At 37.9% G+C, this 14,457-nt stretch overlaps 1 protein-coding gene across 6 annotated transcripts in view; it reads right to left on the reverse strand.

Annotated features, from left to right (window-relative positions):
• C2CD3 (C2 domain containing 3 centriole elongation regulator) overlaps window positions 1-14,457 on the reverse strand; it is a 151,800-nt gene that overhangs the window by 113,532 nt on the left and 23,811 nt on the right. For all 6 annotated transcript variants that reach the window (XM_059410512.1, XM_059410520.1, XM_059410502.1 and 3 more), the window contains exons 4-7: window positions 13,253-13,476; window positions 11,984-12,231; window positions 5,406-5,538; window positions 4,821-4,949 (exon numbers count right to left, since the gene is read on the reverse strand). In XM_059410512.1, coding sequence (XP_059266495.1) covers window positions 4,821-4,949; window positions 5,406-5,538; window positions 11,984-12,231; window positions 13,253-13,476 — 734 coding nt within the window. The remainder of the gene's footprint in view (window positions 1-4,820; window positions 4,950-5,405; window positions 5,539-11,983; window positions 12,232-13,252; window positions 13,477-14,457) is intronic.

Genomic DNA, 14,457 nt, shown 5'->3' on the forward strand with positions numbered 1-14,457 from the left:
TTTTATTTATTTGGGGTGCCTGGGTGGCTCAGTGGGTTAAGCCGCTGCCTTCGGCTCAGGTCATGATCTTAGGGTCCTGGGATCGAGTTCCGCATTGGGCTCTCTGCTCAGCAGGGAGCCTGCATCCTCCTCTCTCTCTCTCTCTGCCTGCCTCTCTGCCTACTTGTGATCTCTGTCTGTCAAATAAATAAAATCTTTTTTTTTTTAAGATTTTATTTATTTATTTTATTTATTTATTTTATTTATTTATTTATCTCTCTCTCTGCCTGCCTCTCTGCCTACTTGTGACCTCTCTCTGTCAAATAAATAAATAAAATCTTTAAAAAAAAAAAGTTTTTATTTATTTGACAGACAGAGATCACAAGTAGGCAGAGAGGCAGGCAGAGAGAGAGAGAGAGGAGGATGCAGGCTCCCTGCTGAGCAGAGAGCCCAATGCGGAACTCGATCCCAGGACCCTAAGATCATGACCTGAGCCGAAGGCAGAGGCTTTAGCTTTAACCCATTGAGCCACCCAGGCACCCCAGTTTGGTACTCCTTATGACTGTTATTTCTAATTCTCTGTCAGGTAACTCACTTATCTCTGCTTTCCTAAGGTCTATTTCTGGGTATTTATTCTGTCCTTTTGTTTGGAACATATTCTTTTGTTTCTTCATTTTCTTTGACTTTCTCTGTTGAATTCTGCATATTAGACAAAACAGTTACCTGTCTCAGTCCTGTCATAATATCCTAACAGACAGTTCTGACCTGTTTCTATTCTTGACAGTAGGAGATAAACCTCAGCAATTAGTTTGGCTCCCAAGCCCCTACCTCCTCATAAATTTTTCTGATTTCCAAGCCTCCTCCATTGTCCTTAGTAGATCCCAGTAGTTGAGGCCATGCAAAGACCCATCAGTGTCCCAAACAGGAGGATCAAAGTCAGTGCCTAGATGCACTCTGATTGGAAGCTGAACCCCAAATAGCAGCTGGGAAAGTGTGTATTATTATGAGTCACACTGGCTTTCGAATTAAGTGTTTTTGGAGCCCATACCTCTAGTGGGAGGCTTAAAAGTTGAGGCTAAATGTGGGGTCCAAATCCTTCACTCTTTAAGAAGTCAGGATGTAGAGGTTCCCTCTTGACTATATAGTACTACACTGGGGGTTTTAAAAAAAGTTTCATTTAGACATAATTTACATAAGATACAATTCACTCACTTAAAGTGAGTAATTTTTTGTATATTTACAGATATGAACAACCATCACCAGAGTCACTTTAAAACCTTAAAAAGAAACTATCCATTAGCTATTATCACTTACCCTCCCATCATACCCAGGGATAAAGAACCCACTAATCTACTTTCTTTTCTCTAGATTTGTCTATTTTGTATGTTTCATATAAATGGACTCACAAAATATGTTCTCTTTTGTGACTAGCTTCTTTCATTGACATACTTTCAATGTTCGTCCATGCTAGAGCATGTTATCAGTAATTTATTACATTTTCTGGCCAAATAATATTAGATTTTATGAATATATTACTTTTTTTTTTCATTCATTCATCTCATGAACATTTTAACTATAATGAATGCTGCTGCTATGGAAATTCATGTACATGTTTTTGCATGGATGTAGCTTTCATTTCACTTTGGTGTATATCTAAGAGCTGAATTGCTAGGTCATATGTTAACTCTACATATGTTAGAGTTATATGTTATATGTTAACTCTACATATAACAGTTTGAGAAAGTGGTGAACTATTTTCCGAAATAGTATACCATTTTACACTGCTGTAAGCACGGTATGAAGGTTCCAAATTGTCCACATCCTCACCAATTTTACTACCTGATTTTTTTTTTTTTTTTAAACTACCTGATTTTTTGATTCAAGCCATCCTGGTGCTTATGAAGTGGTATCTCACTGTGGTGATATGCGTTTCCCTGACAACTAATGGTGCTGACATCTTTTCATGCATATATTAGCCATTTCACTATCTTCTTGGGAAAAATCTCTATTTCGATCCTTTGCCCATATTTTTAATTGAATGACTGGTCCTTTAATTATTAAGTTGTATGAATTCTTTATATACTTTAGATATAAATCCTTTATGAGATTTGCAAATATTTTCTTCCATTCTATGGTCCTTTTACTTTCTTAACAATGTCCTTTGAAGCACAAACATTTTTTATTTTAATTAGCTCTAATTTATCTGGGTTTTTTTGTTGCTTGTCCTGTTGGTGTCATTTTTTTTTTTAAAGATTTTATTTATTTGACAGATAGAGATCACAAGTAGGCAGAAAGGCAGGCAGAGAAGGGGGGAGGAGCAGGCTCACTGCTGAGCAGAGAGTGCTAAGCAGAGAGCCCGATGTGGGGCTTGATCCCAGGACATTGGGAGCATGACCTGAGCCGAAGGCAGAGGCTTTAACCCATTGGTGTCATTTTAAAGAATCTTTTTCTGAATCCAAGGACATAAAAATTTACCTCTATATTTCTGCTAAGAGCTATACAGTTTTAGCTCTTCCATTTAGCCATTTCATCCATTTTGAGTTTTTTGTATACGGTTTAAGATAATAATCCAACTTCATTTTTTGGCATGTAGCTGGCCAGTTGTCCCAATAGTATTTGTTGAAAAGACTATTCCTCACAAATTGGTCTTGATATCCTTGTATTAGTCAACCACAGACATAGGTTCCTCCTTCTTTCCTTACTCCCTCCATTCCTCTTCCTTCCTTCCTTCCATTATGTTCAGTTAGCCACCATACAGTATACATCATTAGTTTTTGATGTAGTGTTCAATGATTCATTAGTTGCATATAGCACCCAGTACTCTTCACTACACGTGCCCTCCTTAATACCCATCACCCGGCCACACCTACCCTCCACTCCCTTCCATTCTGTAACCCTCAGCTTGTTTCCCAGAGTCCAGAGTCTCTCGTGGTTTGTCTGACATAGGTTTATTTATAAGCTCATTTCTATTCCATTAATTTATATGTCTGACCTTATATCAGTACCAAATGGACCTGTTATTTCTTTGTACTAAGTTTTAAAATAAGGAAGTGTGAATGGCACCTGGGTGGTGCAGTCAGTTAAGCATTCGACTCTTGGTTTTGGCTCCGTTTGGGATCTCAGGGTAGTGAGATTAAGCCACGCGTCTGGCTCCTTATTTAATGTGGAGTCTGCTTAAGACCATCTTATCTTCTGTACCTCCCCCCATAAATAAAAAAATCTTTAAAAATAAAGGAAGTGTGAATCCCCCTAATTTTCTCTTTTTTGAGACTGGGCTATTCTGGGTCCCTTGCAATTTCACAGGAATTTTAGAATCAGTTTATTAATTTCTACAAAGAAGTTAGCTACAATACTGATAGGGATTGCACTGAATCATGAACTTGGGATTTTTATACTTATTTAGATCTTTTAAAATTTCTTTTTTTAAAATTTTTTATTTTCAGCATTTAACAGTATTCATTATTTTTGTACCACACCCAGTGCTCCATGCAATCTGTGCCCTCTATAATATCCACCACCTGGTACCCCGACCTCCCACCCCCCACCCCTTCAAAACCCTCAGATTGTTTTTCAGAGTCCATAGTCTCTCATGGTTCACCTCCCCTTCCAATTTCTCCCAACTCCCTTCTCCTACCTCCCCATGTCCTCCATGCTATTTGTTATGTTCCACAAATAAGTGAAACCATACGATAATTGACTCTCTCTGCTTGACTTATTTCACTCAGCATAATCTCTTTTAATAATAATGTCTTGGGGGCGCCTGGGTGGCTCAGTGGGTTGGGCCTCTGCCTTCGGCTCAGGTCATGGTCTCAAGGTCCTGGGATCGGGCCCCACATCGGGCTCTCTGCTCAGCAGGGAGCCTGCTTCCTCCTCTCTCTCTGCCTGCCTCTCTACCTACTTGTGATCTCAGTCTGCCAAATAAATAAATAAAATCTTTAAAAAAAAAAAAAAAAAAAAATAATAATGTCTTGTAGTTGCAGAGTTTATGTTTTACACTTCTTTTGTTAAATTTTTCCTAAGTGTTCTTATTACTGCTATTATAAGTGGAATTTTTTCTTAATTTCATTTTTGGATTGCTCATTGCAAGTATATAGAAATACAATTGGTTTTTGTGTATTGATCTCATATCCTGCAATCTTCCAGAATTTATTAGTTCTAACTTTTTTTAGTGGATTTTTTAGGATTTTCTACATACCAGATCATGTCATCTGTGAATATAGTTGTTCTTCCTTCCCAATTTGGATGCCTCTTATTTTTTTTTCTGCCTAATTACATAGGCAACATAGGCTATATAAGAGACATACTAAGACCCTGAATTAACTTGTGTTTGCTTAAAATCTGAGGTTTTTAAAAAATTTATTTATTTGAAAGAGAGAGCGTTGGAGGGAGAGCAGAGGGAGAGAGAGAGATAAAGAATCTCAAGCAGGCTCCCTGATGTGATGGAGCCCAACACGGGGCTCGATCTCAAAATCCTGAGATGGTTCCTTGAGCTGAAACCAAGAGTTGGGCACTTAATCAATTAAGCCACCCAGAAGCCCCTAAAATCTGAGTTTTTAAAATTATACCCTAATAATGGTGATGAAGATAAAGTTGGGAGATAAGAATGGAAAGGTGGGCTGGAGACCATTCTGGAAGTGAAGCTAAGAATAAAAGGCTAAAGACTAGATTTTTACTTAGTAGGTAATAAATAGTGATTTTTATTTAGTATGCAATGAGTAACCAAGGGAATGATTTGGCTACTCCCCGCAAGTATTGCTTTCAGAAGATAAATCTGTTAACCAATATACACAATGAATTGAAGGAAGAATTTAAAAAGGAGAAAAATAGTTAAAAGTCCTTACCTGCCCAATAGCAGCTGGATGGCTCTGGTATCATCTTTTGTGTCATGTTTCCAAAATGTATTCTCAGTTGGAGGGAGGAGGTGATCTGTTATGTGGTCTTTAAACTGGTCCCTAGACAGGGCTTTGATTCTGTGGTGTGGAAAAGTACTTTTCTGAGTGGCTAATATACAGGAAAAATCTAAATCAGAATTAACTGAACTAAGAGATAGTACATGGAGATGATTCAACATGGAACACTTAACATCCTACAGACATAACAACCTTAAATATATACAAAAGTTCACAATTTACAAAACCCTTTTCTACCTTAGATTCTAATTTCATGTCTGTAAGAGAGTTAGGAGAGAATATCTCCATTATACGTATAAGCCTGCCAGTTCACAGGGAGCAAAGAATTTAACTATTTACACATTTAGCAAGTACCAGTACTATGTCTAGATTGTGAGTATATAAACTCCTAGTTTAGGCTTCCTTTTCACCACATTAAGAATTATTTGCTGAATAAGTCTATAACTTAACAAAAAATATACATTAGCAACAATTAAGAAATGAACTGTTAGGAATCATCTTTATTCTGTAACTTACTGTGTTGAGGCTTTAAGAAAATCTTCCTTCATAGGAGGATGAACTTCATCCAACAACATGCTAGTATCTGGGCTTGATTTCATTGTAGAGATCACCATGGCATTACGCAGTTTATCACCTTGTTCTAACAGTGCTGAAGAAGGCAAAAGCAGAACATGGAAAATCTAAAATCTAACAGCAATACCTCCAATATTCAGCACCTTTCTATCTCTGACAAGACTTAACATATTATAAGACTTAGCATATTGTAATGACCTACCTGTTTGCTTTTCCCACTAGTCTGAGAATTTCTTGAGGACACTCACTTTACAATAAACAGTTTACAGAACTTCTATGAGAGGACTGTTTTTTATTTATTTATTTATTTATTTATTCATTTATTTGAGAGGACTGTTTCAAATGCTGGCATTACAGCAGTGAATGGAGTTTGTTCTGGAGGGAGGTCAGTCTCTCCAGAGTTGTTATACAATGGGAATCATTACATGAATGCACTGACTTTTCCAATTGGTTTTTATACATATTAAAGTTAATAATGTCTACATAATTATTTTTATATCCAGAGATCATACTGTATTCTATTACTTGTAATAGTTAATGTCACTATTAATGTCACCAAAAAACACTAACAGCTATACCAGTTATAACTTTAAGAAGCTACAGTGTTTACCTATTCCAAATTCATACTTTTATAAAGAATGCCAAAAAATGTCCATGACTTGTCTAAGATGATACAGCAGGTTAATAGAGAAGCTAGGATGAAGTCTTCAGACTTTCTGAAGACTTTACCCATCCCTGAGTAAAAATAATAATAACAACAGCAATAATAATTTACTGAACTCTTAAACACATGCTGGGCACTACTCTGTGTATATTAAATTAAATATATTCACTCATTTATTCCTCCTAACAATTCTCTGAGATGGATACTACTATTTCATCTTCTAGATTAAGAAAATTGAGGCAGAGAGGATATGTAACTTGCTCAAGTTATACACACTGTATAACCAGAACGATCACAGCCTATAATTTTATTTATTGTTATTATTTTTTAAGACTTTAGCTTTTTCAGTAATCTCCACACCCAGTGCAGGGCTCAAACTCACAACCCTGAAATCAAGAGTTTCATGCTCCACCAAAGTGTCCCAGCTCGGTGCTCCACATCCTATGATTTTAATCACTATACTACTACATATAACCCCACTTTAGTTCTTAGACATCTTTTAAAAAGCTTAGGGCCAGTGGCATTATTCCAAGGAACAGTGGGAAGTATTTTTCCCTTGAGGTTCCGCAGTTGCTTTGGAGGTAACTGAGACTAGACACCAACTGTCCATTCTCTTAGTCTAGAGTTTTATAGCTTCTAAAACGAAAGAAGATATAGGGACCCCTGGGTGGCTCAGTCGGTTGGGTGGATGTCCAACTCTTGGTTTCTGCTCAGATCATGATCTCAGGGTTTGGGATGGAGCCCCACCTCGAGCCTGTGTTGGGCATGGAGACCGCTTTGGATTCTCTCTCTGTTCCCCCACCCCTCAGCCCCCTGTCCTGCACACATATGCACACATGCACTCCCTCTCAAGAAAGAGGGAGGAAGAAGAGGAGGTACAGGAGGTGGAGGAGGAGGAGGAGGAGATGATGATGATGATACGGTGGTCAGGCCAAGAAAAAAAAAAAAAAGAAGCCAAGAAGATCCATAAACATCTAACATTTGTTAGTACAAAGAATTCAAAATATAGCTTACAAAGTAAAAAAAAAAAAAAAAAAACTGAAATATCACATATTCATTGACAATACAACTAAATTAAAAGAAAATAAAGATCAACCATTCAGAATTCTAAGATAGTTCTCCCCAAGATTCCCGACTCCTATATCTTCTCTCTGATTAAAACACTCATCTAAAGGTACTGCTTTAAAGGGATTTTACAGATGTAAAATCAGTTCCAAATCAGTCAATCTTAAGATAGGGAGATCATTTTGGTAGTCCAAACCTTTGAGCAGAGTTTTCTCTGGCCATTTGCAGGTTATGACAAAAGAGATTTGAAGCACGAGAAAGATTTAATGTATCATTACTGTCTTGAAGATGGAAGGGACCACATGGAAAGAGATGCAGGTGGCCTTTAGGAAGCTAACAGTGGCTTGCAGCTGATAGCAAGGAAATGGGACCTCAGTCCTATAACTGCAAGGAACTGAATTTAGTCAACAAGAATGAAATTGGGACTGCATTTTCCCCCAGCACTTACAGATGAGAATTTAGCTTGGTTGATATCCGATACCTTAAGCAGAAAACCTAACCATACCTTGTTGGACTTCTGAGCCACAGAACTGTGAGCTAATAAATGGATGTTGTTTTAACCCATTAAATTTGTGGTAATTTGTCATGCAGCAACAGAAAACTAGTATGTCCATTAATGCTACTACTCTGGAATATTGTTATAGTTTTTAAAATCTATGCATAAATATACATGTATTTATATATAGATTTCCTCTTTTGCAAAAACATGTATACCGTTTTAAAATTGTTTTTCACTTAATATACATTAACTTATTTCTATGTAAATAATGGCTGCACAAATTCATTCAGAATTCATTGTATTTTTTATTTAAGATTTTATTTATTTATTTGACAGAGAGAGAGAGAGCACAAGCAGGTGAAGCAGCAGAGGAAGAGGGAGAAGCAGACTCCCCAATAAGTAGGAAGCCAGGGTCTGGGGATCAAAACCGAAGCCGAAGGCAGATGCTTAAACAACTGTGTCACCCAGGCGCCCGTTTTTTTTTTTTTCTTTTTAATCTCTGAGATTCAGCCAAAAAATGGCTATCTTGTTTACTCAATGAGAAAGGGTAAGGAAAACATGGTCTTGCTAGCATTAGAAATTTGGCTGAAGATTGCTATGTGACCAGAAACCTTCTTTTAGTTTCTAGTTGGCTCTTGGCTTTACTCAATATAAAGTTCCTCAAACGAGGTGGGCACATTCAAATGTTTTATGAGTAAAGTGGATAATAACAAGCTGTGTTGATAATAAACCTCACTTGACTTCAGGACCATGAGGAAAACCGGCTTTTCTATCAATACTCAAAATGTTTTTGGAGAAATAATATCCTTGGTACCTTAACCATACCCAACTATCTTCAACTCCTTAAACACAACACTTCCTTCGTATTCTCAAAGCTCTGGGTATTTAATTCTATCAAATAATTTATCACTCGGTATTATAATTGTCTATTTCATCCAATTAACTTTGAGACAAGGGATTGGTCCTTGTTGATTTTTGTATCATCAGTGTCTCATACAGTCCCTAGTATATATCAGGCATTTAATAAAATGTTCTTCCACTGTTGCTTATATCAGACATAATTGTACTGTATCTGCTTTAGAGTCAGTTTCCTTTACTAGACTGAATTCCTTAAGGTCAAAGACTATATTTTATTTATCACTGCAACCCCAATACTCAAAACAATGACTGATCTAAAAGACTAGTGTTTTGTTTTGACTCACTCAAAAGTTACTTCTTGAATTAAATTGGGCTTGAAGTTTTTATCTCATTAAAAAAAAAAATTCCTCTGGGAATGGTAATATTTCAAAAGGGACTTAAACAGTCATTTACATCTAAATGGTAAAAAGTACTTAAGATACTTTCCAAAAGCAGGTTTTAAAAAGGAAATAAACATTGAGGAAAACAAGTAGGACAAATTTGAGCACAGGTGGTCCATCCACTAGCCTCCAAGTGGTCTGGCTGTTGAAACAGCCATTCTTGGAAAAGCTTTTCTAAAGTTTGAGGCATGGTAACAAAAAAACTTCTGACCTTCCCTTCTCAAGGGAAGCTGGTACCTACACTCTAAGAGCTGTCATGGCATCAACCTGTACTTCAACTCAATAATCACTCCCTGAACACAAAGAAGGCACCCAGGTGGGTTTAGGACAAATGTTTCCCTTGTTTATTACGCACATGCCATGGGCACAGCTCCTGTTAAACACAAGAAGATGTGCAGCTTCTGGTTTTTGGTCCAACTCCTTGCTATCTATTCCAAACCCAATTCTCAAAAGCAGGATGTGTAGTTTGTTTCATCAATACTAGCTGGTTCACTAATTCAGCCCTGTACCCCTTTTCTGGTGTCATGTCAGTCCAATAAAGACCAAGAAGATATTTAAGTATTTGTTAGATCCCTCTCACAATCTCAGCTCTAGACCTACTTACTAGTATGAGCGACTTAGTCTTCCAGTGTTTTGTGGCTGGAAGGGATCTTAAAAGATCCTATCTGTCCATTTGATGATTCAATACAATCTGTAAAAGTCCTGACAGGATGGTTAGCTAGCTCCTCTTTTCCAGCGATAGAGAATCCACTACCTCTTGAAGCTGTCCTTTCCCATTCTGCACAGGTGTTATTATTAACTCAGACTGAGTCATAATCTGTCTTGTTACATCTGTAAGCCAATTGATCCTCATAACTCTCAGGGAAGAGGCTGCACACTGGCAGTCCGTGGGCTGTACTTGTCATATTTTGTTTGGCCTCAACAGTTGGCCAGCAAAGTCTTGATTTAAGGAAAAAAGAAAAAAAGAAAAAAAGAAAAAAAAAAAGGCTGGCTTAGGTAAACAATGAACTTACAGTAGGATAAAGTAGAGGACCTTACCTTAGAGTCTAACTGGAGCTGAAGAGCAGCTTCCACTTTGATAGGACAGGAGCTTCCTAATTCTGAGCTTGTGTTTTCATTTTAGAATGGTGGTAACAGGGCGCCTGGGTGGCTCAGTGGGTTAAGCCGCTGCCTTCAGCTCAGGTCATGATCTCAGGGTCCTGGGATCGAGTCCCGCATTGGGCTCTCTGCTCGGCAGGGAGCCTGCTTCCCTCTCTCTCTCTCTCTGCCTGCCTCTCTGCCTACTTGTGACCTCTGTCTGTCAAATAAACAAATAAAATCTTTAAAAAAAAAAAAAAAAGAAAAAGAAAAAAAAGAATGGTGGTAACAATCCCTACCTCACTTGGTTTTTGTAAGATTATGTGTATAAGGCACTTGGCATAGTAGTTAGCATACAATGAATGCTCACTAAATGGTAGCCTCTTGTGAAGATAAATATCTCTTAGTAGTTCCTTAAAAGGAACTCATTTTCTTTAGATCTTTACTCTCATATTACCTTCTTAATGAGGTTTTCCTTTGCCAACCTATGTAAAACTAACATCCTCTTATGTGCCCTGCTTCATTTTTTTTTTTTCCAACTGCCATTATCACCATCTAAACACTACATAGTTACTTATTTATCCAGTTTATCATTGGTCTTCCCATCTAGGATATAAGATCCATAGGGCAGAAATTTTTGTTTTCATTTAAATTACTGTATTCCTGAAACCTAGAAGAATGCCAGACATTTGATAGGTACTAAATAAGTAACTGCTTAATGAGTGAACAAATAATCTTTCTCAAAGTCTGGTACCTAAGCAAAATATTGCAGGTGTGAGCTTACAAGTACAAGCAGTATAGTAAAATGGAACAATTTGTTCTTGTTAATGTAGCCTAGGATTGCCCTGAAGGTTAAAATTAATACACTATCTAAGAGACTCTTAACTATAGGAAACAAATTAAAGGTTGCTGGAGGGGAGCTGGGGGGGGATGGAGTAACCTGGGTGATGGGCATTAGGGAGGGCACTTGATGTAATGAGCACCGGATGCTAAATGCAATTGATAAATCACTGAATTCTACCTATGAAGCTAATAATACACTATATGTTAAATAACTGAATTTAAATAAAATTTAAAAAATAAAAGATTATAATCAGAGTATATTTTCAAAAACAGAGGATCACAGACATTTCAGTTGAAAAAAAAAATGAACAGAATGTCTTTCTTCATGAAAAAAAAATCCTTACTAATGTAAATTTTGTACCCAAATAGTTATTTTAGAGATTTTTCTACTAATGCTGCAGATACTCTACTTCGGAAATTTACTAGTGAGGATGGAGACAAATCCCCATCATGCTCCTGATGTCACGGAGATAAATGGTTGAGCATTACACATAACATAAGGCATCTCAATTGCTTTTATAATATCACCTCTAAATAATCCTATTTGGATTTATTTCAGTTTAAGCCCTTATACAAGTAAACTGACACCTTTCTACTTCTGCTTAGCTGTAAGTCATATTTAATTCCCAGACTTAAGATCAGCAGTTGGTATGCAATGAAGGTTCCCACTGAGACCAAGAATTTTTAGGACATGAAGCAGATTTGGTACAAGCGTCTGCACAGGAGTGCAAGTAAATCTCCTGATGGGATAAAAACTATATTTGCCTTGAATTATTTGGGAAAAAAATAAAGAATAATATTTCTCTATGATAAACTTTCCCCCCATATCCAGGTTCATTTTAAATGGCTCCTTCCCTAAACATACAATTTTAAGTACCTAGTATTTATTTAGAAGTAACTTACTGGTTTAAAAGAGCTGCCTCTAAATGGTGAGCAATTCAGAACTTTAGTGAGATCACTCACTTTTATTTGGTTATTTATTTCAAACAGAAGTCTTGGTTCTCTTTGAAGACCGGCTGACAAGCAGAGTAATCCCAATAAATATAGCTTAGTCTTGTCACAAATACATACATACCTGAAAGAAGGTCCTTGGTAGGGGGGTTGTTTGAAGAAAGAATGCATGAGTCGCTGTGACTCCTGGCCACTGTCCTAATTTGAGGCTGGAATTCAGAACTGTTAAGAAGGGACATCTGCTTCCTTGGGGCCTTGCCTTTCAGAGTCATAGACTCTAAACTCCGTCCTGAATTAAGATGGTGTTGTAGTCCGAAGAAAGAGTCCTTTATTGTATCAGAGTTCTCTGTAAAGTACAAGTGGTCCTTTCCCCTGTTATAAAATAAAGGAGAACTTTAGCAATATATTACCTACTGTGGTAACATTTCACTTTGTCAGAGACAGAAAGTGTATCAGTAGTTTATAGCAGTGTAAACTGCTTCGACTTTGTAAATCTGTTTTTCATCTCCCAAATGAAATAAATACATGTTTTATCTACAGTTGTATGGTTGTGGCTGAAGTGAGACAATGAAATAGAGAGCTCAGCTGGGGCACCTGGGTGGCTCAGTCAGTTAAGTGTCTGACTCTTGGTTTCGGCCCAGGTCATGATCTCAAGTCATAAGCTTGAACCCCATGTTGGGCTCTGTGCTCAGCAGGGAGTCTGCTTGAAGATTCTCTCCCTCTGCCCCTCCCCTCACTTGTGCACATGCAAGTGTGTGTCCTCTCTCTCTCAAATAAATAAATCCTGAAAAAAGAGAAAGAACTTAGTGCAGAGCCCAACACAAAGCAAATGCTTTGTAATTATTTAAAATAAAAATCTAGGGGTGCCTGGGTGGCTCAGTCAGTTAAGCATCTGCCTTTGGCTCAGGTTGTGATTCCAGAGTCCTGGAATCTAGCCCCGCATCTGGCTCCGCAGGGAGCCTGCTTCTCCCTCCCTTTGCCTCTCTCTTCTCCCTCCCTTTGCCGCTCTGCCTGCCTGTGCTCTCCTTCTGTCAAATAAATAAATAAAATCTTAAAAAAAACCAAACTAACTTATTGCTCTTACTCCATCCTGTTTCATGAACTACTGCCCTTTCCCTCTTTTTCCCTCATGGGCATTTATCATGGCATCTGTATATGACTTAGTTATACTTATTTATCTGTACAATGGCCTCCCCACCAGATTGTGAGCAGTCCTCAAAGACAAGAATTGTGTCTTATTAATTTCTATGCCTAGTACTTGTTACTAGACCAGGCACACAGTGGGTACTTAATAGTTGCTGAATGAACGACTATTTTCAGTATTTCATCCAAACACAAATAAAAAACAGAAATTATGAAGTGGGAGTTAGCTGAAAGACTGGTGACTGGTTACCTTGGAGTGGTTGATCTACTACTGTTAGCTGCTAACTCTTGTCCATCAATTTTGGTGGTAGGCATCCTATGGGGCCTTGATGGAACCAGAAACTGGCTACTGCTGGGTTCAGTATATTCTCTGAATTCCTGCTCAGATAAAAGCACATTTTCTTTCACATTGGTGGATGGAAGAGGGTTGTAGCTATCATAAGTTTCTGACAGAGGCTCCAGGGCAAGTGAGACCTGAAAGAGACATACATGTAATATACCATAAATTTTCTTCTGCATTGACTATTTTTTTAAAGCTTTTATTTATTTATTTATTTATTTATTTATTTATTTATTTATCAGAGAGAGAGAAAGAGAGAGAGAGCGAGCGAGCGAGAGCACGAGCACACAGGCAGGCAGAGTGGCAGCAGAGGCAGAGGGAGAAGCAGGCTCCCCGCCGAGCAAGGAGCCTGATGTGGGTGGGACTTGATCCCAGGATGCTGGGATCATGACCTGAGCCGAAGGCAGCTGCTTAACCAACTGAGCCACCCAGGCGTCCCTGCATTAACTAATTTTAAGACTCCCTGCTTAATATAAATGAATAGTCCCCATTCCTTGTAGGATCAAGTTCAAATTCCTGCAGAAGCCTCATCTCTTACTTTGCTCTCCTCCTCCATTCCTCTCTCCCAGATATACCAATCACTTAAGATTCTCTCAATGTACCTTACATTTCATTCCCTAAGGCCTTGTATATGCAATTTCTTCCAGTATTACTTTCTTTGTGAAAATTTGTTTTTAATTCTTTAAAGATTTTTATTTATTTGAGAAAGAGAACACAAGCGGGGGGTAGGAGTAGGTAGACAGAGGGAGAAGCAGACTACCCATTGAGCAGAGAGCCAGACTTATGGCTTGATCCCTAAGCTGATGGCAGATGCTTAATCGAGTAAGTTACCAGGCGTCCCTGCGAAAACTTCTCTGTGCCCAGGTAGAGATGTCATGGCCACTACCTTCTTTACGTTTCCACTTCTTCTGTGTCTACCCAACAATATAACCCCCGTTTATTGAACTCTTTACTAAAGGCCATAAGGTATGCTAAGTTGCTCACATGGAGAAGCTCATGTGATGATATAACTCCATCAGGAAAGTATATTATTCTATTTGAAGATTTTTTAAGAAAGCTTATAGGAGTTATTTGTAACTTTAGTTTATTCACTACCCTGATTAGGTTAATTTCTT

This window comes from Mustela nigripes, chromosome 1 (genome assembly GCF_022355385.1).
Source record: "Mustela nigripes isolate SB6536 chromosome 1, MUSNIG.SB6536, whole genome shotgun sequence".
Classification (NCBI taxonomy): Eukaryota; Metazoa; Chordata; class Mammalia; order Carnivora; family Mustelidae; genus Mustela; species Mustela nigripes.